General features: G+C 49.4%; 2 protein-coding genes, 2 long non-coding RNA genes and 1 pseudogene across 20 annotated transcripts in view; 2 read left to right on the top strand and 3 right to left on the bottom strand.

Moving 5' to 3' along the window:
* LOC102124692 (putative inactive beta-glucuronidase protein GUSBP11) overlaps positions 1 to 20623 on the top strand; it is a 60860-nt gene extending 40237 nt beyond the window's left edge. For 12 of the 14 annotated variants that reach the window (XR_012418361.1, XR_012418358.1, XR_012418360.1 and 9 more), the window contains one exon: positions 7334 to 12693. The gene's annotated coding sequence lies outside the window, so the exon portion shown is untranslated. Of the gene's footprint in view, positions 1 to 7333; positions 12698 to 15909; positions 16076 to 17032; positions 17276 to 18097; positions 18220 to 20487 lie in introns of those variants that run through there. The other 2 variants (XR_012418367.1, XR_012418368.1) reach the window with 1 other exon arrangement.
* LOC102125700 (phosphatidylinositol 3,4,5-trisphosphate 3-phosphatase TPTE2-like) overlaps positions 1 to 25639 on the bottom strand; it is a 347382-nt pseudogene that overhangs the window by 67792 nt on the left and 253951 nt on the right.
* LOC141407789 (uncharacterized) lies at positions 3687 to 6332 on the bottom strand. Of its 2 annotated transcripts, XR_012418374.1 has the most exons (3): positions 4997 to 5022; positions 4522 to 4643; positions 3687 to 4012 (listed from the first exon to the last, which is right to left on the bottom strand). It is a non-coding gene; the product is annotated as an uncharacterized lncRNA (long non-coding RNA). The 2 variants fall into 2 exon arrangements; XR_012418373.1 differs by having other exon boundaries at positions 4522 to 6332.
* LOC135965494 (ral-GDS-related protein-like) lies at positions 7741 to 9046 on the bottom strand. Its single transcript, XM_065522571.1, has 3 exons — positions 8836 to 9046; positions 8360 to 8463; positions 7741 to 7867 (listed from the first exon to the last, which is right to left on the bottom strand). The coding sequence occupies exons 1-3, from the start codon at positions 9016 to 9018 to the stop codon at positions 7741 to 7743; spliced, it is 414 nt and encodes a 137-aa protein (XP_065378643.1). The 5' UTR covers positions 9019 to 9046.
* LOC135965497 (uncharacterized) lies at positions 20915 to 25570 on the top strand. 3 transcript variants are annotated; one of them, XR_012418371.1, is made up of 4 exons: positions 20915 to 21056; positions 23212 to 23392; positions 23495 to 23645; positions 24702 to 25570. It is a non-coding gene; the product is annotated as an uncharacterized lncRNA (long non-coding RNA). The 3 variants fall into 3 exon arrangements; XR_012418370.1 differs by lacking the exon at positions 20915 to 21056 and having other exon boundaries at positions 21508 to 23392; positions 23559 to 23645; XR_010578498.1 differs by lacking the exon at positions 20915 to 21056 and having other exon boundaries at positions 21508 to 23392.

Here is a 25639-nt window from a genome sequence, read left to right as displayed (position 1 = left end):
CAGCTCCTTTCATGTTGCTGCCAAGGACATGATTTCCTTCTCTCTCTTTTTTTTTAATGGCTGCCTAGTTTTTTGTGGTATATGTGTAGCACATTTTCCTTTTCTGATCCACTGTTGATGGGTACCTAGGCTGATTTCATGTGTTTGCCATTGTAAATACTGCTGCCATGACCATTTGTGTGCATGTGTGTTTTGGAGAGAAGGATTTCTTTTCCTCTGTGTATACCCCAGTGGTGGGATTGCTGGGTCAGATGGTAGTTCTGGTTCAAGTTCTTTGAGCAGTCTCTCCAAAGTGCTTTCCATGGTGTCTGAACTACTTTGCATTTTCACCAAAAGTGGACCAGTGTCCCCTTTCTCTGCTGCCTCAGCAGTGCCTTTTTTTGTTTTTTAACTGAGTTATCCCCATTCTGACCAGCGTGAGATAGATTACATTGTGCTTTTGATTTCTATTTCTCTGATAATTAGGTTGAGCATATTTTCAATTTGTTGGTTGCTCATCATCATCTTTTGAGAAGTCTGTGTTTATATCCATTGCCTATTAATTATGAGGGTGGTTTTGCTAATTGATTTGTGTAAGGTCTTTAAGGTAGATTCTGGATATTAGAACTTGGTCTGGTGCATAGTTTGGGAACATTTTCTCTCATCTTGTATGTCGTCTGTCTACTCTGTGGGTAATTTCTTGTGTTGTGTGGTGGCTCTTTAGTGTATTAGGTCCCACATGTCGATTATTGCTGTTGTTGCAGTGTCATGTGGGGTCTTAGGCATATAAATGCTTTGTCAAAGCTGATGTCAAGAAGGGTATTTCCTAGGGTCTCTTGTAGGATTTTTGTACTTTGAGGTCTTCCACTTACATCTTTCATTCATCTGAGTGAACTTTGATACATGGTGAGAAGTAGATGCCTAGTGTTACTTACTCTTCTGCATATGGCTCGCCATTTATCCCAAGACTATTGAAAAGGGAGTTCTTTCCCCATTACTCATCATTGTGTATTTCATCCAGCATCAGGTGGTATGAAGTGTGTGGGTTTACAGGTTCTCTATTCTCTTCCACTCATCCATGCGGAAGCAGGTCCCTAGAGTTTGAGTGCAATTTCACATCAGGGAGTGTCATGCATCCAATGTAGTTTGGATTTCTTAGAAGTTCTTTGGAAATGCAGGGCATTTCCTGGTCTCACATGAACTTCAGCATTGTTTATTTCTATGTCTTTAAAACCAATTTGCTCTCTAGTATAGTTATACAATTAAAGAGTAGAGCGGGACATTTTAATCCATGTATATGTACCTTGTGTAATGATGAAAGCAAGGGATTGACTGACTATCTCTGTTACCTTGTGTAGTTATTATTTATTAGTTCTCTGTGGTCACAATATTCAGAATCCTTCTTTTCAGCCTTTTTTGGAAAATATGGTAGGATACAGTTAACTCTAGACATCCTGCTGTGGAGTAGAACAGCTGAATTTATTCCTGTCATCTGAGTGTAACATTGCATCCATTTCCCAGTTCCTGTGCTGCCTCCCCAACCCCCAGGCTCTCTTCACTACTATGAAATGTTCTACTAGGAGATAAAGTCGTTTAGAGACAAAGTTGATCTCATTCTCATAGGCATGGAATCATGCCGTGTTTATTTCTCTCTTCCTGGCTCATTTCATGGAAAATCATGTCCTCCAGGTTTCTGTACGTTGTTGCAGATGACATGGTTTCATGAATTTCTATGGCCGAGGAGGATTCCATTGTGTACCGCAGTTTCTTTATCCCTTTATCTATGCATGAACAGGTAGGTTGATTGGATACCTTCGCTATTGTGCATAGTGCTACAATTGCCATAAGAAGGCCGATATCTCTTCAACATAACAGATTTCATGCGCTTTCTGTGTGTAACCAGTGGTGGTATTCCTAGGTGAACGGGTAGTTGTAAAATGTTTAAGGCACCTTCAACTGTTTTCCTTCATGTGTATAGTAATGTACATTCCCACCAATAGTGTATAAAATCTCTTTTTCTGCACTTCTACATTGGCCACTGCCTGCGAATGTATGGGATTTTTCTTGTTTTTGGTAAGTTTCATCCTAATTAGAGTGAGAGGTATCTGAGTGTGGTTTGCACTTAGACATGTGTGTGATGATTAGTGAAGTTGAGCAGCTTCTCTTTGACCTGTCAGTCAATTTCGTGATTACTTTTCAGATGTGCCTGTTGAGGTTCTTTGCCCAGTTTTAGCTTGGGTATTAGATTTTGTTCATTTTCCCAGAGTAGTGTTAGTTTCTCATACATGTTAGATTGCAATCCCTTTCACAGATATGTTTCTGCTGAACTTTCTTTCAATGCGTAGGATGCCTTCTTTTTTTTATTATTATTACACTTTATGTTCTAGGGTACATGTGCAGAACGTGCAGGTTTGTTACATATGCATACATGTGCCACGTTGGTGTGCCGCACCCATTAACTCATCATTTACATTAGGTATATCTCCTATTCTATCCCTCCCCCAACCCCCGGACCCACCACAGGCCCCAGTGTGTGATGTTCCCCTTCCTGTGTCCAAGTGTTCTCACTGTTCAATTCCCACCTATGAGTGAGAACATGCGGTGTTTGGTTTTCTGTTCTTGCGATAGTTTGCTGAGAATGATGGTTTCCAGCTTCATCCATGTCCCTACAAAGGACATGAACTCATCAGGATGCCTTCTTTAATGGTTCATTGTTTCTCTTTCCCATGCAGACGCTCTCAAATGATGTATAGTCCCGTGTGTTTGTATTTATATTTGTTAGCAGTGATTTTTGTGTCCCATCCAAAAAGAACAAAAAATAAGAAAGAAAAAGTAATGCCAAATCAATTGCATGGCCTAAGGGTTTGCTGCCATAGATACTTTTTGCTGTTGTTTTCTTTCTTTTTTGCAAACTGCATGCATAGACACAAGTTTTGCTGCAATAAACTCCCACTTTTCTTATAGGAGCTTTGTGGCTCCAGGACTGGATTGAAGTGTTTATTTTGTGTTGATTTGGGGGTATCATATTTCAGACCCTGAAATGTTGATTTCTTTGACTTGTTTTTGTCTGATATACCACAATGGGGCTTGTGTTCTTGTGTTCAAATTAAGCTGTGGGACATCCTTTAGATATTGGGTTCAAACAATTCTCTCCTTCCTTGATGTTCCCTTAGGGGAGAGGTGTCAGAAAGACTGGGAAGATCCATAGTGGGAAAAGGTTATCTGTATTTCCTGGAGACTCATGGCCAGCTCCCTTGTGCACAGGACTTCTGGAGAAGGCCAGCCCTACCACTTGCATAAATACCTCCCATCTCCAGCCCTTCAGTAAATATTTAAGTGATTCATTAAATATTTACAACTTAAAAAAGTAGAGTAACCCAGTGGAACTTGAATTTAACTAGAATTTAGGTTTGAGAGTAATTGGTCAGTAGAACAAGTGACATAGATTGGGTGACATACTGTGGTTTTTCAGTGTTTTTTTGTTTGTTTGTTTTATTTTTTGTTTTCCTTAAACAGAGTTAGCAATAATTAATTTGAATAAAGAAGGAAAACGTTAAACGGTTGGCAGGTGTAACGCGAACGCTATTCCATGACTTGTTCAGCCATAGCCTCAATTTGACATGCTAGACGATGAATCCTAAAGACTGGTATACAGTTACTGCACTGGAGTTACTGTTCTCATTCCAACAACTATAGAACATTCTGAATAGTGTTTTAAAATTTTATTTTAACAAAAGCTAAGAAAAAAACCGTTACTTATACACTAAAGAAAATAAACATAAAATGGTTTCCTGCCTGACATGCAAAAGTCCCATGACCTGATCCTGGCCAGCAGGAGTATCTGGTATTGAGGAGCGGGGTCAAGATGTAGCTGAGCTGCCAGCCACCTAGATGTGATTTCCTGGTGTCTCGGGTCTGGGTGAAGGATGATGCAGAGCCAGTGTTCTGGCCAGCATCCCAATAGGGCCCCAGCCACTGCAGGATGTTTCCCGCCTACTGGGATTCGGGCTCCAGCTGACAGGACAGCTTGTAGCTGCAGGACAGAGAGGCAGCTGTGAGGCCACCATGAGCCACACATCGGGTCCCTTCTCATTGCCTGCCCAACTGGAATCCTGGGTCCCCAGCAGTCCCCATGCAACAGGGCTTGATGCTGGTGGTGGAGTCATGGCCATAGGCTCTCTGCAGCTGTCCACAGGAGAGCCTCCTCTAGGCCAGGTGGGGTGGCTGACACCTTTACTGTCAGTACTTTGGGAGGCTGAGGTGGGTGGATTGCTTGAGGCCAGGAGTTTGAGACCAGCCTGGACATCATCGTGAAACCCCACCTGTACCAGAACAACAACAGGAGAACAACCGCACACGGTGGTGGATAGCAGTAGTGCCAGCTGCTTGGGAGGCTGAGGAAGGGCTTGAGCCCAGGAGGCAGATGTTGCAGTGAGCAGAGATGGTGACACTGCAGTGCAGCCTGGGCGACAGAGCCAGACCACATTTAAAAAAAAAATGGAGAGCCTTCTCCCACCCTCTGCCCATGTGCCAGGCCCTCACCTCTCCTTTTCACTGAGCTGCTCCATTCTTGAGAAACAAGTGACAAATTTCTGCAGAGGCCGAAGCCTGTAATTCATGGCAGCCACTTGGAGCAGCTGCATTTCTTGCAGAACTCGGACCTCCTAGAGACAGAGGACAGGATGCTGACAGGGCCTGGGTGGAAGACACTGAGGGGACCTTTGGCAGGCAGGGAGAAGGGGCTGGTCCCTGGGGCCATTCTGTGAAGGGGCCCCATGCAGCCCCCAGCCTGTTCTCAGAGTTGGATGTGAACAGTCCCTCCTGCAGGAACTTGTCTTTGATTCCAGTGCCTTTCCCACTCTCTCCACTGGGATAGGTCTCCTCCTCCTCCTGTGTGTGTCAAACCCTCCCAGTAAACCTAAGATGTAGAGGATGGAGCCAGGGAGTGTCCTGCCCAGGGTGGACTGTGACGTCCACATCCCCAACCTCATCCAACGAGAATGCCCCAGCTGTTCACCTTCTTCCTCTTGTTGCTGTTGCCCTGGAAGTCAGATAGAGCCCATCAGAAAGGTCCCTGGCCCACAACAGCCCCACCCCATCCCTTCCCATGCTGCACTACTGCCAGGGCCACCAGGGTTAGGGGATGTGCACATGATAGAACTTGAACCTGCCTCGGGCTCTGGGCTCTAGGGCAGGGGTCATGGGAGCTGAGGCTCAGGGACCTTCTGCCCCAACCCTCTGAGATGACAGACAGAGAAACTGAGGTCTCTCGTAGAAAGAAAGTGCTCAGTGACCCTGGAATTGCCTGCCCTTGGAAAGGCTCAATTTCACCCTCCTATTATGGGACTACCCTAGGGAGAGGCTGAGTCCAGCTCAGCCCACAGCTCAGCATCGTTGCAGTCAGGCAGCTCTGCAGCTTCACCACTCAGGGATAGGGGCTGGTGACTGCCATGGAGCCTCTGTCAGTCAGAGGTAATGAGATGGGCCTGGCACCCCCTCCCACAGGAGCAGCTGTGAGACTCTCAGGAGAGGAGGTTTTCCAAGGGCTGAGATCTAAGGGCTCCGTCCAGGCCCCTCTCCTCCCAAGCCTCAGGATCCTGGTTCCCAAGCAGCCTGCCCCAGGCTCACTCACATCCAGATCATCCGGGATGGCCGAATCCAACCTGTGTAACTCAGTCAGAAAATCCCCCAGGAAGGGGACCACGCCCTGTGCCATGGAGGGGTGGGGAGGTGGGAGGGGTAGTGGTGATGAGTATTGACCCTGAGGTGCCTGCCCAAGGCCCTGTCCCATGAAATCCCATCAGCCCCTGTCTCCCAGAACCCCCCTCCCCAGGTCTCCCAGTTGTAGCAGCCAAAGACCCTCAGCTACCTTTCCCAATTCTCTGCCTCCTCTATTCCAGCTGACCTCCAAGTCTGGCAATCACTCCTAGTTACCTCTATGGTGGGATTTTAACAAGTCACAAGCGCCTGTGGTCCCAGCCTTACCCTTCCCCACATCCACTCTGAGTCCTGCTTTCCCAGACCCTTGCTCTGGTCTCTCCAATGGAGGTTTTCCAGGCCCAGTGGCCATAGGAGGACAGGGCTGGGGAGGAAGCCCCCGCTGTCTTGATACGGAGGTCTCCAGCTGGTGGGGAAAAGAGCCCTGTCCTCTGATCCCCTGCGGTCCCTCCATGCCACAGTCTCACTCACCTCCTTCTGCCTCCGTAGCCTCATCTGGGCTCTCTGGGGGTTCCTCTCCTGGGTGGCCACCTTAAAGCTCCCCGCCTGCCAGGTGTCAGGGACAGGGACAGTGAGGCTGTCTTCCCTTCCCCCAGTTATACCCCAGCCACCCCACACTTGGAACCCCAGGGACTGGCGTGAGTCACCTGGCACAGTGTTCATACCACTGGCCAGCTCCACACTCCCTGTGTGTGTCACCCAATCATACAGCCAGGCCTCCCTGAGACTGTTTCTTCTTCTGTAAAGAGCCATGAAAACCACAGCTACCTCACAGGGCCTCCTGAGTACTGTTTCCTGTAGCTGTTGTCATTGTTCTACCCCTCATCCCTCTGAGGAAGAACCATTCAGGAGCACCCTCCAATTGCTTTCTTTTCTCGAACCTCATTTCCACCCTGTGAGGCCCGCACTACAGGCTCAGCATCCCTTCATTTTCCAGATAAAGAAACAGAGACCAAGAGTGGGCAGTGACTCCCCAGGGCCCCAAAAGAGAGAGCACCTCCTCCCCCTACTGGAGGCTCCGTCTCGGCTGCCTTCACCCCACATCCCAGCACCACCACCCATCAGGGTCTTGTTCTCTGGAGTCTCTGAGTGTCTAGGACTCCAGCCTTGCAGAGTCGTGATGGGAAAGGGACAGGGCATTTTAGGAGACCTGGTTAAATGGCTCCTGCGTATCTGAGCCCCACCAGAGTCTCTGCCACACAAACGGTTTGCGCCATGCCAAATCCACGGTTTGGCCTCATCAGTGATCCCCCAGGGGAGTTCCATGCACAGAACTCTCTCTTCCTCCACTCAGGATGTGGCCTCCTGAGGCGACATCTCTGACGGATATGGCAGGGTTTTCCAGAATCCTGGGTGGGGTGGCATGTTGCCTTCTCATTTGCATGGAGTTTCGGAGATCTGGTTGGGGAGGATCCCCTAGGAATGCATGGATCCCCCAGATACTTGTCATGAGCCTTTGTCACTGCTAATTGTTGAGAATCCTGTGACACGACCATTTTCAGATGTCTGCAAAGCGCAGAGCGGGGAGTCCCAGCAAGCACCTACATGTGTCCTGAGTTTGCCCATTGGTACCCATAGCTGGGCAGTCTACTGGACTCCCTGGCACATGAGCTTCCTCTGTTGTTGTTTCCCCCAGTGTGGGCTGCAGTCCCTGCCCATGGAGGTGCGCTGCAGACAGATGCAGCAGCAGAGGCCTGGCTTCCTGAGGAATTGCTCCCAGTTTGAGGAAGGAAGAAAGTCCCACCTACAATGACCACCCGCCAGCCTGGAGGAAGCTCCATGCCAGCAGCATTGACCAGCATGGGAGCCAGAGCCCTGCTAATGCTGCAGCTCATCACCCCCACTCAGAAGCCCAGCAGCCATTGCCACATCCCATTTCCAGGACCTGCTGTCCCCGTGCCCCCACGCGCCCATGGACCCACACACCTTTCCTCCTGTTTGCCCAAAGTAGGCCTGGAGGGAATTTTTCAAGTGCACTTTTTGTAGGTAAGTCAAAACATTACAAAATAACCACTGCACACCGGGTCCAATGCCCTTCCAAACTCACTCTTTTCTCTGACCCTTAAACACTTGTGCCGCATCTCCCAGACTCCATTGTACCTTGATCAGCAGGTCCCTCTTCACTGCAGTGTCCTTTTTGCAGAGTTCTTTTAGATATTTTGTGCTCTTGCTATTGACAGAGGAAAGAAAAAAGGGTAAATTTGGGAATCACTTGGGAGATTTGTGAGTTCCAATCCCTTTTGTTTGAAAACTCAATGAATCTCGGCTTCCTGCGTGAGAGTTTCCAGTGGGGTCATCTGATGACAAGGGCTCCAGAGGACCAGGGTGGGACTGTCATGCTCCTCCCCTGGCCCATCTCCACTTCACATGAGCCCCTGCGTGTTCACAGTTAGCTTCCAGCTGGACACAGTTACACTGCTGGGTACAAATACCTGAAAGCCTCCAATTGGCTCCAGTCTGTTCCTGATGGTTAAAAAACCTTCCTCCTGAGTTAGAAATCCTTGCCTAGGAGTCCAGGGCAGCTTAGTGAGCACACCCACCAGCCCATCCCTACCTCCAACGTCCCTGTTCTCCAAGAACCTTTCAGAGTTTTTGAGGGCACATGGGGAGACCTATGGGTCCTTAGGTCAACTCTGGTGCTCCCGTGGAGGGAGCTCCTCACCTGGACACTCCTGCCCACGTCTTGTGTAGCCGATGTATTGGGTTGCTGCGCAGAGCAGAGACGATGGCGTGCACTGAGGAGAAGTTGTTGAGGCGTAGGCACTCCTGGAGAGGGAAGAGTGAGCTGTGAGGTCCAGAGTTGGAGTCTGACCCACTTCAGCCTCAGCCCTCTCTGCTGAGATCTCCCTTCCTGAATGAAGCAGAGGCCCAGGGAGCCTCAGGAGGGTACACCTGGGGCTGAGTGAATGTCACTCATCTAGGAAGATTTCAGTTCAACCCAAGGAAGGTCCCAGGTCAGAAGTGAGCAGCCACTACTGGGCCATGGGGGTCAAGGTCAGGGAAGCTCTGGGAAGAAGGGCTTAGGGGATGTGCAGGGCTCAGGCTAGAGATACAGATGCCAATCCTGAAAGCCGATGGCGGAGAAGAGGCAGTTCCCCATTTTGAGAGAGGGAATCCCAAGGCCCAACCATGGCTTACCCTGGCCACCTTGATCCAGTGCTCCACCACCCTGGCCCTGTCCTGGGCCCTCATGCTGTGGTCCCCGAGGCAGGAGGTGGTGACACAGTTGGTGAGCCTGTTGAAGTGTGCAATGGTGGCACAAACTGTGGGTGCCACATGCTCACTCCCCTTCTGATGTCGTTGGCCCCAGATGGAGCCCATGCATTCGTAGAGTTCCACCTTCTTGAACAGCTCCTTTGGGGGAGGAGGAGAGCGTCACGGACACAGCACAGCCCAGCTCAGAGTCACCCAGAGTCCCAGGCAGGAAGTGAGCTCACAGTCATCCACAGTCTCTGGCATGAACAGAGCTGGAGCTGAGAAAGCTTTAAAATATGCTCCAGACCTGTGGGAGTCCCTGCATTTGGTTTTCTGCCCACCGAGGGCCCTGAATGCATCATGGCCCAGAACCCAACAAGGGTGGAAAGTGAGAGTGACGTTTTCTTCCAGGCCATTCTCACTCCAAGAACTAGAAGGTGGCTCAGGCCTGCCCATCCTGAGGCCTCTACTTCCTCCCATCCCAATCAGCCCTCTACTCCTTCTCTCCATACCGGTGCAGTTTCCTTGCAGCAGCTGCAACACTGGGCTCTGTTTGGGTGTCTGCCATAGAATCTAATATGCATGAGATACCTAATTAGTGCTGAGGGTAGTGAGGCTCCTGAGCAGCTGGGTGAGTGACCCATGGCCCTGCCTGCCCCTCACTGATCACCTGCCTTGTCCTGCTTTGTCCATCCCCCGTCATTCAGTCTGCACAGTCACTCTGTGCAACTGGCACGGGTGATTTCCCATCTCTGCTGTCCACATGCAGACAGGGAAGGCTTGTGGGTGAGGAAACTCATCCAGATCCCATGGTTGGTAAGAAGTGGGGCTGAAACTGGACCCAGGGCATTGGCTGCTCTTCAGGGAGAGGCTGGTCTGAGACAGCTGGTGCCAGACGCACAGCCTGCAAAGCCCAGCTGCTCACCGCATCTATGAGGGTCAGCTGCTCTGCCAGCAGCCTGGGAGGGAAGGTGGTGATGTCAGGCCGCTCCTCAGTGTGTTGGCTCTTGACAGTCCCGGGACAGGGACAGGGTGACTCTGGGGCTGACTGTGGCTCCAGCACTGTTCCTGGAGGGGGCCCTTCCCCTGGTGCTGGTGCTGGTGTTGAATGTCGATATCCTTGTGCATCCAGGGCTACAGGTGACTCTGGCTCCAGAGCAGGCGGCAGTTCCGCCAGCAGTGGTGGCGCTGGCTCCAGGGCCAGGATTGTTAATGCGTGTTGCCCAGGAGGTGGAGCAGGATCTGGAAAAGGAGAAAAGGTCACCATTCCAGTCACTCCTCACTGGGATTTCCAAGTATAGAAATGACTGGATGGAAATTAAGGGAATTGTACCCCGAAAACACCAGCCCTGGAAAGTCTTCTCACCATCTGGCTTGGCCTCCTTGGGCTCCGGAAGCACCAACTGGCCTAGGACAATTCCCTGATGGTCCTCCAAGCCCAGTCCAGGCCAGGTGAAGGTCCTGAAGGCCAGCTTTATCCAGAAAGATGACCGTTGCAGGGCCTGGCAGCAAACTGAAGGGTTTTCAGGGGGCCAGGTGAACAAAATGGAGCCGGTGGTGCTGGTGATGGAGTGGACAGCTGAGTCAGAGGCCTGGCCTTCTCCCACACAACCCTCCAGGGCACCCTTGTGTGGTTCTGGGTCCCTGGCCTCTTGCTGCCTGTGTAGAGGACAGCCCCACCCTACCCCAAGCCATCAGTGCTGTCCTGGAAGGGGCAGACCTGGCCATGTAGCAGGGCTGTACGGACCCTTCTGCGCCCCAGCGTCCCACTGACATTCTCTTCCCAATGGCCCTGGAGCACAGCACTGTGCACCTGGGCACTCAAGACTGCAGCTCCAGGCAGATTTGTGAGCAGCTTGCTCATTAAAGCTCCAGCTCTGGTCCTGGGGTGAGGAGGGTAGGGGCAGATGTTGGGTGGAGGAGGACAGGGAGAGCTGGGAAGGCACGGTGCTGGGGATGGGTCTCTCAGTGGCCAGTTGTGACCTCAACCTCACGTCTCCTTTGCAAGGGACCTAAGTCTCCATTTACAGAACTCACTATTTGCCTCGTGCAGGGGAAGTCCCCAGATGTCAGCCTTGTTGTGGGAATTACAAGACATATGAACCCCAGGGCTCCTTTAGTCTCTCCCCAGCGAGAGTCCACATATTTCCCCCCATGTTTTGTGGGTGAAGAGGCCCTTCAGAACCCTAAGTCCCCCCAGTTGATACTTGTTGGGCTCCGTCATTCTTGTCAGGATCTGGGAGGATGCCACCATACGTAGAGGAGGCCATGAGGGTTTCACCTCTAACATTCTGAAGATACCATTTGTTTATTGTGTCTACTGTGAGCACCTGACTCTGGGTAGAATTGAGGCCCAGGGATGGTCATCTGCCTTGTTTATGAAATTATGCCAAGTCACAAGAAGAACGATGCACAAATGAAGTGTTTTGTATGTATGTGTTGAATGAGTGAACCCCAACCATTGGAGAAACTCAGTGAGCCTCTCCAGATGTCAGAGAGGGCCTGTGGCTCCTTTCTCAGCATGAAGGGACCCCACTTCTGTCTGTATCAAGGAGAAAGTCCAGCCAGAAGGAAACTCAGACATCGTTTACTAATGCCATTGCAGACTTGCTTTCTATGTGCCTTTCCAAACAGGAAGAGAGATGGGCCATTGTGGCAGAATGCTGAGAGCTGCTTCAGTGAGGGGGAAGAGAAAAGTAATAAACATGAATCACAGCACCCACAGCAGATTGTCCAGAGTTTTAGGCTCTAGGGACCCCTTTGTTTGCTGTGTCTTAGATCATTCAGTCCCTACAAGAACCCTGTGAGGTTCATCTTCTCATTACTCCCTGTTCCAGAGTAGCCAACTGAGGCTCCAAGAGGTGCATCTTCAAGACACAGCCAGTAGGGGACAGAGGCACCTCGGTGCCTTGGAGGGGATGGACACTCACCTTCTAACCAGTAGTTCCAAAAAGTGTGGCACGGTGATAAAGTCCCAGGAGGGACCCAGGCAGGTGGCATAGGAGGAGATGGGTTTAGTTAGAAAGGCTGGAACCAGGGACTCCAACAGCTTCTCCCTTGTGCTGGGCTGGAAAGTTGGCATCCTGCAGATCTCCTTTTCATACTAGGGGGACAAGGAGGGACATGAGAGTCAGTGGTAACACCATGAACCACCAGAGGATCGGGATCTGGAACTCACACCAAGAAGCATCAACCCTTCAGGGACTTGTGCATGTGGAGAACCTGGGTGCCCATGGTGAAAAGGGTTCTAGGCTTTCAAGGTAAAATTGCATGTGAGGATGGGGAAGGATAAAATGATTCATGCCTTCAAGGCATCAGCATGGTGAATGTGAGCTGTGGGGCAACAGCACCCTCTGTATCAACAGCCTGCATGAAGAGCATCATCCCTGCACTCCTCAAAAATCACCCTCATGGTGGAGAAGAGGAGACGCGGGCTTTTGGATGTCAGATGCTTGCTCAGCAGCACCCGGGTCAGAAGAGAGCACCTTCCACAGGGAGGACTGGATGAAATTCCCTCTAGGCCACCTGAGGCTCTGCTTCTTATATGGAAGGGAAGGGTCTGGGGAGGTCTCATCCCCTCCTTATTTTAGTGACAGCACACCGGACAAGATGCTCTAGAAGAACCCTTTGACTTAAAGGGATATGATTGTTTTTGTTCTTTAACATGAATGTGAGTCTGGAGAAACAGCTACGGCCATCCCAGCCCCGGTCAAGGGGAAAGTGCCGGAAGACTCCAGGGTGGGAGGAAGCGCATCCCAAGGCCCAGGATCTGCCAGGCGACTCGTGGAAGAGAAAACGCAGGCAGGTATTGAAAGCGGGAAAGCTTACGGAAATGTATGGTTTAAAGTGGAAATGAAACAAGGTGATTCTCTCTGCCACACAGACAGCAGATTGACAGAAAGTTAAGAACATGTTAGTATTCAGGGGAGGTTGTGTTCAAAGAAGCAGCTACGTTCAGAGGCTGCTGGTGACCCTGTGAGCAGCTGGAGCCCTTTTGGAAAGTCAACTGGCTACACCTGTTGAAACTTGCTATCTGCAGATCCTTTCACCCAGATTTCCCTTTCCCGGGTGTGTGTCTTCCGCAGGGGATTTGTGTATTTTATGGGTTGAATTGTGTCCCCTCCCCCAAATGTAACTGTTTCTATTCTCAACCCCAGAGACTCAGAATGTGACTGTGTTTGGACACAGAGTTCTCCAAGAGGTAATTCAGGAGAAGTGAGTTCATTAGGGTGGCCCCTAAGTTAATAGGCCTGCGCTTCTTACAAGGAGAGGTGGTCAGTGCACAGAGAAATTCAAGAGAAGACCCTGTCATGACTGAGATAGAAATCAGCCATCTCCAAGGCAAGGAGAGAGGCCCAGAGAAACCACCCCAGACTGACAGTTTGACATTGGGCTTCCAGTCTCCAGAATTGTGAGGAACCAGATTTCTGTGGTTAAGCCATTCAGTCAGCGTACATGTTATGGCAGCCCTGGCAAACTGCTCCAGCCTATTAGGACACACATAGGATTATGCTCCCTGTAGAAAGGCTGCCTAGAAAGGGAATTTTATCACGACAGGCTCCACCAGCACTGAGAGGCTGACCCGCTGTGGAGCATGGCCTCCCTTAAGGAATATTACAGTGACATGCAAGAGTGCAGCAGCTGCCTGGTGTGTCTGCAGGGATGAGTTCTCTGAGATGACACTTTCAACACAGATGCATAGAGTAGCTTCACCTTCTTTTGTTGTAATCACCACCCCCCCCCCCCATCTTGTTTGTGTAGAAGTGTTGGATTTTAAGTCCTGGAAGAGGTCAGCAGGGCAGGGGAGCTGCCTGTTGCTGGACATACACTTAGGGTGGGGAGTTAAAATGATAACAGTATGAGTATGTGCTACAATGTTACCATCATACCCAATCCTTGTAGCAACATGCTGAGATACTCCTGGCATAGCATCAAGTGAAAACAGAAGGATTTTCTCTGATCTTCCTCTGATAGGTGAAAGGGACTTTGCCTGTAACCAAGTTGCCACTGGGGACTAATGGCAGCCAGATTCCTTTGGGAGAGGACAGTGGCTCACTCAAGTGTGAAAGCCCTAGGACAGAGCCTAGGGAATCCCCATATTCGTGTTTGAGTCCTGGGCCCACCCTGGTTTTCTGGAATCCCTGTCTGTGGAGACCCTTCTGTGTCCAGTCTCACCCCAGACCAGCACTGGCCGTGGTTGGTAGCAGGGGGCCCCTGCCCTTCTTTGAAGAAGATGGAGAAATGGAATCCATCCAACAGCTCCTGCTTGATCTGCTGTGTGGAGCTCTGCAAAGAGAGTGAGCCAGGCGAAGAGGTGTCAGTGGCCTGCCTGGCTGACCCCATAGTGGGACACCCCCATGAGAACTCCTCCCTGGCACCCCCTTCCCCAACAGGATTTGGCACATAGGAGCATCTGCGTAGACCTCCAGCCAGAGGAGCTTGAGATCTCTGGCAGATGACAGCTTGAGGTCCTGGGATTCAGATCTGAGCAGACAAACTGTGTCCTCGACACTCACCTTCCCATCCTGAAGGCATGGTCTGGGCTGTGAACCTGACATACTGACCAGGCTCCCAACCCCCGACAACCTACCTGCTCCTGTCCAGGGAGGGCCCCTCTTCTCCTGTTTCCCCAAACACATGGGGAGGGGCTCAGCACTGCCCTAGTGGGCACAGTTGAGGCCTGGCCTGGACAGGCCTGCCCTGGGCCCTGTGTTACCTGTGGGTGCCTTCTGGCAAAGGGCCAGAGGCGTCGAGGGTGAGGGTTGTACCAATGTCTAGATTCTCGAGAAACAGTCTCATTTTGGCCTCTCCTGCGACGAGGAGGTCGGCAGCATGTTGGGACACAGCAGGAGAACATGTTGTTCTCTGGAGTGTCGACTATCAACTGAGCTGGAAATGGGGCTGTGTGTATAATATGGGTGCCTAGTTACCAGAATTCTAAGTTCTGTTGGGGTCTGTCAGTAAGGAAGTGAGGTCACATCTTGTAGGTTCCACAAGATGGAACCTGTAAGCACCTCCTTTCCATAAGACCTACTCAAAGGCCCCACTGGGCTTCTGGCCGCTCACTCTCCCCCATCAACTCCTTACCTTTCACCATTATGCCAAAGTGTGCCCCTTCAGCACCTTGGGAAGACCTGGATGTAACCAGGGTCCCAGGTTTGAGGAGATAGTTCTGGGTCAAACAACCTTTATCTTAGCAATTGTGAGACCCTAGAGAACTCCTTTGGTGTTTTGGGGCCTCCCCAGCATGCACAATGGGGGTTATGCTAGCATCTCCTTCCTAGGGAACTCATGAGGTGTGTTTGAGATAGATTTATAAAACTCATGGTGTGGTGTTCCCTGTAGATACTGCACACACTTACAGATGGAAGAAATACAAGAAGGGGTGAGAGGTAGCATAGAAGAGAACTCCAGTGGGACTGGGGTCCACAGTGTGTTCTCAGGAGAAGACACTTTTGCTCTGGGCCTCGTCTGTCATTCTACAACAGTGGAGATTGAGATTAAATGAAATTCAGACCTCCACGTCTGACATTGTACCTTCCAGTGCCTTCTCGTCTTATTTAGACCCAGATCCTGTGCCTCATCTCAGCCTAGGGTGGGCAGCATCCACAAAGACAGCATTGAGGGGTTAGTGACTCCCTTCTGAATGATGGTATATGACACAGATGATGGAGTCGCACTTCTGGGCTAGTTCAGGATGTTACAACAAAGAGCCATAGCCTGGGGATCTGATCAAAAACAGAATTATGTTTCTCCCAGTTCTGGAGGCTGGAAGTTGGATATCAGGGTTCCAGCCTGGTCAGGCCTTAGTGAGGACTCCCGCCCCATCACTGAGCTTTTACAGTGCTGTCCTTTCCTTGGAGGATGGCTCAAATTTAGGAGCATGGGTAGACCTCCATTCAAACCCAGCTCCCACTTGTAGCTTGGTGATCGTGAGGAAGTCATAGAACATCCCTGTGCCTGTTTTCTCCTCTGAGAAATGGTGTTAGTGAGAATTGCTTCCCTTTTTAATCACAGAAAATAAAATATGCAAAGAAGTAAACTTGGTGCCATTGGGTGGAGAGTGAGAGCCCAGCAAACCAGAGACATCAGCTTGCCCACATCAGTGGTGACGACTGCGGAGAATGGGTGAGGCTGGGGCAGGAAGCAGGCCAGCCTGCCAGAGCCCAGGAACGGGTGAAAGGTAAGAGTGAGCCCCTCAGTCTGAATTCTCAGGGGACACAGACATGCAGGGGCTGTGGGGAGCATAATCATCAGGTCTGCTCTCATTCCCCTCGTTCCCTCCGTATCTGACATGGTCCCAGGGCCCCTCTCCCTGTGTTTCCTCTCTGCCCTGCTTTCTTCCTGGCTGCCCTCCCAGGACTCATTTTTGGCCCTGATCAGGTGGAGTCTTGAGGTAACTATAGGTCTGTTAGTAACTCCTCTGAGCTTCAACCCGCCGTTTGTTGAGACCTCTGAGCTTAGTCAGAGACCTCCTCCTGCTGGGACCTGAGAGAGGGCTGGAGGGAGCTGACAGTGCAATGGCAGTTTTTCCTGGGGCTGCCGCTCCAGGGCCCAGTGACAGGTATCTGCTGAAGTGGAGCTTTCTTTTGGGTCTCTGGGGTTCTGAGGTGTGATTTTCCCTCTGAAGACAGGCGGAGCCCCTGGTGGGTGCCTTCGCCTCAGAAATGGGTCCCCCTGAGCTGGGAGCTGTGCTCTAGCCTCAGTGTGCTAGGACACCTCTCACCTGGCCCTGCCCATTCTGGCTTCTGAAGCCCACAGAGAGGGTCTGTAGAAATTGTTAGATATGAAAGGGCTACAAATAAGTCACAGGAAGTATATTTACATAACTCAGTGGTTTTCAGCCATTACTGTACTTTTATTCAGCAGAGGAGATATTTTAAAATGCGAATACTCTGTGTCACCCTGCGGAGATTTGGATTTATTTGATGAGGCAGATGACAGGCATCTTTGGTTTTTTGTTTGCTTGTTTGATTGTAACAGGATCTTGTGCTGTGGCCCAGGTTGTAGCGCAGTGGCATGATCATGGGCACTGCAACCTTGACCTCCCAGGCTCAAGGAATCCTCCCTTCTCAGCCTCCCAAGTGGGTGGGACTATGGGCATATACCACCATGCCATGCTAATTTTTGTGTTTTGTAGAGACAGGATCTCACTATTCCACCCAGGCTGTCCTTAAAGTCCTAACCTCAAGCTGTACTCCTGCCTCTGCCTCCCACAATGCTGAGTTTACAGACGTGAGCTACTGTGCCTGGCCCTGTATCTTTTAAGAGCTTCCCTAGTGCTTTGAAGAGGCACCCAAGCAAAGAAGGCTTTGCTTGCAGAAGGCTTGTGGAACCCTGTTGAGGCTGCATCTTCTTCACAGCCATCAGATTGTTCCCTGAGGTATCTGCTTAGCAGTGCACAGGCTATTTACATGGAGGGCTTTGGGGAGCTGTTGGGTTTGGGTTTGGCTGGGGCATGAGTGTTGGCTGTGGGATCGTCACAACCAGGTCCTATGGGACACCCAGTCTGGGATCCTTCTTCCCAGACCACCATCCTGCCTGTCACCGCTCCTATGGCAGGTCCACAGCTGCTTGCTGGAAGGGTGTTGGGAAGTATTGGTCCTCCAGCTGTCACGTCCTTCTGTTCGGCTGAATCCCAGTGATCCTCACTTGGAGTCTGGGTCTCAGAAGGGTGTGGCCCTGGGTTCTTGGCTGGCTGAGCTGGTGCTTTTGCAGCCTCTGGGGCTCTTGTATGTGAGTCCTGACCTGAGTTGCTTCAGGAAACTTTCACCCCTGAGGCTGCCTCCTGCCTAACAGCAGAATCTTTGTGTGGAGATCTGGCTGGCCTCCCTGGCCACCATTCCAAGCCTGTCCTCATATTTTTATCCCTCTCATTTTTTCATCTTCCTCACCAAAGATAGGTTGCTTTATCTTGGCGGTTTTGTTTTTTTTTTTCCATGTGGATTCCTGAACACCATCCAGCCCCTTGTTCTCTCCCCAGCCAGCTCACACTCATTTGTCACAGCTCCTGGGACTCCCATTGACACATAGAGAACAGCCCCCCACAGTGGACTGTGCTGTTCTGTTTGCACCCTTAAATTTATCTTGCTTACAGAATGCCACTTCTGCAAACTAGTCAAGAAGGGGGAAGTGGCTCGTGGATATGCACCCTTGCTCATCCTCTTTGAAAAGGTAACCAGCTCTGATTTCTTTTTTCTTTGAGAGGGAAGATCATTCTTGTCACCCAGGCTGGAGTTCAGTGGCACAATGTTGACTCACTGCTACCTCCGCCTCCCGGTTCAAGCGATTCTCTTGCCTCGGCCTCCCAAGTAACTTGGATTACAGGTATGTACCACCACGTTCTCCTAATCTTTTTTCTTTTTAGTAGAGGTAGGTTTCACCATGGTGGTCAGGCTGGTCTTGAACTTTTGACCTCAAGTGATCCACCTGCCTTGGCCTCCCAAAGTACTGGAATTACAGGCATGGGCCACCATGCCTGGCCCCAGTTCTGAATTCTTAAGAAACTCTCGAGAGGTTCTAGGTCAGCACTGATAGACCTGGGTTCTGCAGTGCTGGGTGTGGTGGCTCACACCTGGAATGCTAGCACTTTGGGAGACCGAGGTCAGAGGCTCTCTTGAGCCCAGGAGTTTGAGACCAGTCTGCACAACATAGACCCCATCTCTACAAAAAATTTAAGATTAGTTGTGGCCAGGCAATGTGGCTGACATCTGTAATCCCAGCATTTTGGGAGGCTGAGGTGGGTGGATCACGAGGTCAGGAGTTCGAGTCCAACCTGACCAACATGGTGAAACCTCGTGTCTACTAAGAAAATACAAAAATTAGCTGGATGTGGTGGTGTGCACCTGTAATCCCAGTTACTCAGGAGGCTGATACAGGAGAACTGCTTGAACCAGGGAGGCAGAGGTTGTAGTGAGTCAAGATCATGTCACTGCACTCCAGTCTGGGTGAAAGAGCGAGACTCCATCTCAAAAAAAATAAGAAAAATAAAAAATAAAATTAGTTGGTTATGGTTGTGCTTGCCTGTAGTCCCAGCTACTTGGGACGCTGAGGTGGGAGGATCGTTTGAGCCCAGTAGGTCATGGCTGCCTTCTGCCATGATTGCACCACAGCGCTCCCACCTGGGGGACAGAGTGAGACCTTGTTTCAAAAAAGAACCCTTGCAATGATAGAAATGCCCCATATATGCACTGTGTGAAATGGTGGCCACTAGTTACATGTGGCTATTGAGGTCTTGATATATGACTAGAATAGCTGAATTTATTTAGTTTAATTAAAGATATATATTTTTTGACACAGCCTTACTCTGTTGCCCAGGCTGGAGTGCAGTGGCATAATCACAGCTCATTGCTCAACCTCCTGGGCTCAAATGATCCTACCTCCTCAGCCCCCCAAGTGGCTGGAACCACAGGCATGCGTCACCACACCTGGCTAATATTTAAACTTTTTGTAGAGACTAGGTCTCACTGTGTTGCCTAGGCTGGTCTTGAACTGCTGGGCTCAAGTGATCCTCCTACCTTGACCTCCCGAAGTGCTGGGATTCCAGACCTGAGCTGCCATGCCCAGCCTGGTTTAATTTCATTATACATACATACATACATACATACATACATACATACATACATACATTTATTTACTTATGATAGGGTCTCGCTTTGTCACCCAGGCTGGAGTGCAGTGATGCAAACACAGCTCACTGAAGCTTTGACCTCTGGGGCTCAAGCAGTCCTGCCACCTCAGCCTCCCAAGTAGCTGGGACCCCCAGTGTGTGCCACCATGCTTTGCTAATTTTTGTAGTGTTTGTAGAGATGGGGTCTTGCTATATTTCCCAGGCTGCTCTTGAACTCCTAGGCTCAAGGAGTCCTCCCGCTTCGGCCTCCCAAAGTGCTGAGATGACAGGCATGGGCCATCATGCCTGGTCCCAAGGCATATTTTTACTTCGCGTGTAGTTCAGCCTTAAGACTGTACCAGCAGATAGAGATGGAAAAGTAAGATGAATGGAATATCAAATTATATTTATAAATAAAGCAGTTACTAAGTAATGACTTTCTTTTATTTCTTTCTTTTTTTTCTTTTCTTTTCTTTTTTTTTCTTTCTTTCTTTCTTTCAACAGAGTCTCGCTGTTGCCCATGCTGGAGTGCAGTGGCACGATCTCTGCTCACTGCAAGCTCCACCTCCCAGGTTCACAGCATTCTCCTGCCTCAGCCTCCTGAGTAGCTGGGACTACAGGCGCCCACTATGATGCCCAGCTCATTTCTTGTATTTTTAGTAGAAATGGGGTTTCACTGTGTTAGCCACGATGGTCTCGATCTCTTGACCTCGTGATCTGCCTGGCCTAGACTTCCCAAAGTGCTGAGATTACAGGGTTGAGCCACCACGCCTGGCCATGTTGTTTTTTTTTTTTAAACCTCCATTTTCTTCTGGGTTAGATCATTCCCTGGCTGTCTTTACCCTAGCATCAGTGAGTCCTGCAGTCACTACAGCCCCCTGTGAGGTCAGATATTTTCGTCACCATCAAGTGGATCTTTATTTTTTATTTAACATTTACAATTCTGCCAGTTCTGACTCTTAAATTATCTTTGCCTTGAATTCCAGGGTCCATCTCTGATATTCAGTGAAGACGACCAGAACAGTCTGCTAGAGCAGTACCATCTGGGTCTGGATCAAAAATGCAGAAAATACGTGGTTGGAGAACTCATCTGGAATTTTGCCGATTTCATGACTAACCAGTGTAAGTGGCAGTTTGGCTCATGGGATAAGGTACCCGTCCTCATTTTTTCAGGTTGCCTTGCCCTTTCTGGATATTTTGGTTGTAAAAATATTGGAAACAAAGTGAGGAAGCTGGTTTAATCCATGTAGGTCGCGCTGAGGATTTCCTAGGTAAAGGAAGTTCTGCTTAGGAAGTAGGAAATCAGTCAGGTCCCCGCTTCCCAAATACAGTCAAAAAGCAAACTGGAGAGTCTCCTACAGTGAGATGGAAATGGTTAGCTTGCCTTTTTCTTTGTCTATTTCATAGCCAAGTAGGAAGGAAAAACTGGACCTCATTATGGATTTACTTTTGGGATACACTGATTATTCAGAGGAAGGTACAAAGCCTGAGAAGCTGAAGGTATTTCAGTGTGTTGTATATTACTCACTTGAAAAAGCAGGCTCATCAAACACAGGTGAGTTTCAACACATCTTGAATATGGCAACATTTAAAAGTCTTCAGACCAGGCATGGTGACTCATGCCTGTAATCCCAGCACTTTGGGAGGCCAAGGTGGGAGGATCCCTTGAAGCCAAGAGTTTGAGACCAGCCTGTTAAGCAGAGTAAGACCCCATCTTTACAAAAAATAAGCACATTAGCTGTGTGTGGTGGTGTGTTCCTGTAGTTCTAGCTGCTTGGGAGGCTGAGGCAGGCAGATCGCCTGAGCACAGGAGTCGGGGGTTGCAGTGAGCTGTGATTGCACCACTGCACCTGAACCTGGGTGACAGAGTGACACCTGTCTTAAAAAAAAAATGGGTCTTCAAAGACCAGAAGATCTGTGCTGTCACATTGGGTGACTGACGGGCTGCAAATTTTGCAATGAATGTTTCCCATTTCTTCTTAGTTTATGGACTTAACACCCTTGGCAGTTTGGTGGGTTGGAGAAGGATATGGTGATGGCGGGAGTTACAATACATTACTTATAGGGGAAGACAGGCTTTTAAAGGTTAACGCTTAAAAGTGAGAAGGGAAAAGGGATGAGTGAATGAACAAGATGAGGTGAGAGGGAAGAGGGAAAGGGAAAAGGAGAACAAGAAGCTCTTCTCTGCATGGCACCTGGGATGAATGGTTTCTGGGGACATCCCTGATGGCAGTTTTGTGGAGAGGCACAAAGATTTCTGTGGTAAGAAATGAGCTGTAGGCCCAGCGCAGTGGCTGACAGCTGTAATCCCAGCACTTTGGGAGGCCAAGGAGGGCGGATCACCTGAGGTCAGGAGTTCAAGACCAGCCTGGCCAACATGGAGAAACCTTGTCTCTACTAAAAATATGAAAATTAGCCGGGCGTGGTGGCAAGTGCCTGTAATCCCAGCTACTCAGGAGGCTAAGGCATGAGAATCGCTTGAACCCGGGAGGTGGAGGTTGCAGTGACGGAAGATTACGCCATTGCACTCCAGCCTGGGCAACAATAGTGAAACTCCATTTCATGGAAAAAGAAAACAAAACGAAAACCAGGGGGACTGGGCACAGTGGCTCATGCCTGTAATCCCAGCACTATGGGAGGCGGAGGTGGACAGATCACGAGGTCAGGAGTTTGAGACCAGCCTAGTCAACATGGTGAAAGCGCATCTCTACTAAAAGTACAAAAATTGACTGGGCAGGGTGGCAGGCGCTGATAATCGCAGACACTTGGGAGGCTTGAACCCAGGAGGTGGAGGTTGCAGTGAGCCGAGATTGCACCACTGCACTCCAGCCTGGGCAACAGAGCGAGACTCCACATCAAAAAAAAAATAAAATTAAGTGAAGAAGGAGGAGGAGGAAGAGGAAGAAAAAGAAGAAGAAATAGTTAGGTGTGGTGGCTCAGGCCTATAATCCCAGCAATTTGGGAGGCAGAGGAGGAGCAGGAGGAGGAAAGGAGGAAAAGGAAACAGCCAGGTCAGTCGTGGTGGCTGGTGCCTGTGAGGAGGAAGAAGAGGAGGAGGAGGAGGAGGAGAAGGAGGAGGAGAAAGAAACAAACAGCCAGGCCTTGTGTAGTGGCTCATGCCTGTGAGGAGGAGGAGGAGGAAAAAGAAATGGAGGAAGAAAAAGAAAAGGAGGAGGAAAAAGAAATGGAGGAGGAGCATTAAAAAGAAATGTAGGAGGAGGAGGAGGAAAAAGAAATGAAGGAGGGGGAAGAGGAGGATAAAGAAACAGAGGAGGAGGAGGAGTTGGAGGAGCAGGAGGAGTTAGAAGAGGAAGAGGAGGTGGAGGAGGAGGAGGTGGAGGAGAAGGAGGACTTGGAGGAGGGGGAGGAGGAGGAATTGGAGGAGGAGGAGGTGGTGGGATTACAGGTGTGAGCCAATGTGCCTGGCTGGAAAGCACATCTCATCATGAGATCTGGAGGGCACATATCCGAACCACATTAGCCTTCAAGGGAAATTCCGGGCACCTAGCTATTCTTGAGAAGTGAATTAGCAAGTTGATAAGAAGAAGGTAGTAATTGGCTGGGTGCACTGGCTCACACCTGTAATCCCAGCACTTTGGGAGGTCGAGACAGATAGATCAACTGAGGTCAGGAGTTCCAGATCAGTCTGGCTAACATGATGAAACCCCATGTCTACTGAAAATAGAAAAATGAACTGGATGTGATTACAGATGCCTGTTTTCCCCGCTACTGAGGAGGCTGAGGCAGGAGGATTGCTTGAACCTGGGAGGTGGACGGTGCAGTGGGCTTAGACTGGGCCATCGCTCTCCAACTTGGGAGACAGAGCGAGACTCCGTCTCAAAAAAAAAAAAAAAAAAAAAAGAAAGAAAGAAAAAAAAGGATAGAAAAAAGGTAATAATAGCTCAGAACAATAGCCACCCAAGTCGGTTAGAGCCACAAGATATTTGATCCCCTATAGAAAGTAAAGATAACATCTTGACAAATGTCCCTAAGTTGTTTTCAGAAGTGCAGATCTCCACAGGATGAAAAATGCTGACAGCTTTCCCTTCGACCTCAGATAAGGGTGAACCCAAGACTGAACTCTCACTGGCGTTCTTTATTCCAAATTTCTTCCTGAGGGGCCTGGAGGGAATCACACTCACAGGTAAAAATTTAACACACCTTCTGCTGATCTCAAGGTTTTAGATAAAGCTTTGCTTTCTTACCAACCGTAAACTGAAGAAATAGTTGATTGGCCAGGTGTGGTGGCTCATGCCTGTAATCCCAGGAGTTTGGGAGGCTGAGGCGGGCGGATCACCTGAGGTCAGGAGTTAGAGGCCAGCCTGGTTAACATAGTGAAACCCTGTCTTTGTTAAAATTACAAAAATTTGCTGGGTGTGGTGGTGAGCACCTGTTATCCCAGCTACTCAGGAGGCTGAGGCAGGAGAATCACTTGAACTAGGGAGGTGGAGACTCAAAAAAAAAAAAAAAAAAAAAAAGAGAAAGGAAGGCATCTTCTCTGGCACCCTTTAGTCTTATTTTTTTCTTTTCTTTTCTTTCTTTTGTTTTTTTGTTTGAGATGGGGTCTCGCTCTGTCACCTGGGCTGGAGTGCAGTGGCACAATCTTGGCTCACTGCAACCTCTGTTTCCCGGGCTTCATCAATGCTCCTGCCTCAGCCTCTCATGTACCTGGGATGATAGTGTGTGCCACACCACCGGGGTAATTTTTTTTTTGTTTTTTTTTTTGTATTTCTTGTAGAGACCCTGGCTGGTCTCATTATGTTGTCCCGGCTGGTCACAAACTCCTGGGCTCAAGTCATCCTCCTGCCTCCCCCTCCCAAAGTGCTGGGATTACAGGTGTGAGCCACTAAGCCCATCCTGAATTACTGATTTTTACATACTGTATAAACTTTTGCATCCTACTTGTTCTTTCTTTTGTTAAATGTGGCCTAAAGCTGCCTCATAAACAGTGAACTATATCCTAATTTAAGAATGTAAGTATTTCACTAAAGGAATATACAAGTAAAATTTTAAAGAAAGAAAATAAGAAAAAAACATAAACATTTGAGAAAAAGCCTTTAGGCCTTGTCAGTTTCTAGAATGTGTTTATTTTCACTATGCTGGGGACTCCATTTCCAGTATTAAGGTCCATTCCCAGAAGGTGGATTTGCGAGCATGAGAAAAGGGGTGGGGGAGTAATCGTGCAAACAACTGTGTCCAGTCCAGGTTCCTAGGACCAGAGGGACCCCTCTGTATGGCAGAGGCACCCGACAGCCGTACCTGATGTGGACCCTCAGAATGACTTTATGTTCGAAGAAGAAAGTGTGTTCGGAGCCGCAAGCTAAGGAATCAGGAGTGACAAGATCCTGGAAGGATGCCAACCTGTGAAACTCTGAGTCAAGAGGTCAAGCTGGGCACTTGGTTTCTCAGGTCGACCGCTTGGCCCTCTTCCAAGTTGTGCTTTCCTTCTTTCCTTTACTTCCTGTTCTAAAGTTTTTAATAACCATTTTTTTAAAATACTACCTCACTCTATAGCCCAGGCTGGAGTGCAGTGGCTCAATCACATCTCACTGCAACCTCCACCTCCCAGGTTCAAGAGATTCTCCTGCCTCAGCCTCCCAAGTAGCTGAGATTACAGGCACTCACCATCACGCCCAGCTAATTCTTGTATTTTTAGTAGAGACATGGTTTTACCATGTTGGCCAGGCTGGTCTCGAACTCCTGATCTCAGGTGATCCACCCGACTCAGCCTCCCAAAGTACTGGGATTACAGGCATGAGCCACCACGCCTGTTCCTGGCCTGCTTTTTAATAAAACTTTACTTCTGCTTTGCAACTTGCCTCTAATGGTTTCTACCTGATGACCCTCAAATTCTTTCTTCTGAGGAGGCAAGAATTGAGGTTGTTTCAGTTGTGTATGGATTCACCACCAGGAACTCGGATACCTTCCACCTGTAACAGGTCGAGGATGCTAGGTGAAAATGTGATGGAAGCTGCATGCTTTTTACAAATGTAGTGGTTCTCATGTCCAGCCACAGCCACTGCACCTGTGTGAAAGTCCCCTTAATAAACCTATGTCTTTTTCACTGTCTCCAGATCTCTTCCTCTACTCTTCCACAGGGTGCCTTTGCTACTGGAGTAAAGTGGGGTTCCGCAGGGC

Source organism: Macaca fascicularis, chromosome 10, assembly GCF_037993035.2.
Source record: "Macaca fascicularis isolate 582-1 chromosome 10, T2T-MFA8v1.1".
NCBI lineage: Eukaryota > Metazoa > Chordata > Mammalia > Primates > Cercopithecidae > Macaca > Macaca fascicularis.
Note: the sequence above shows the minus strand (reverse complement) of the source record. Positions and strands in the feature narration are given on the sequence as shown.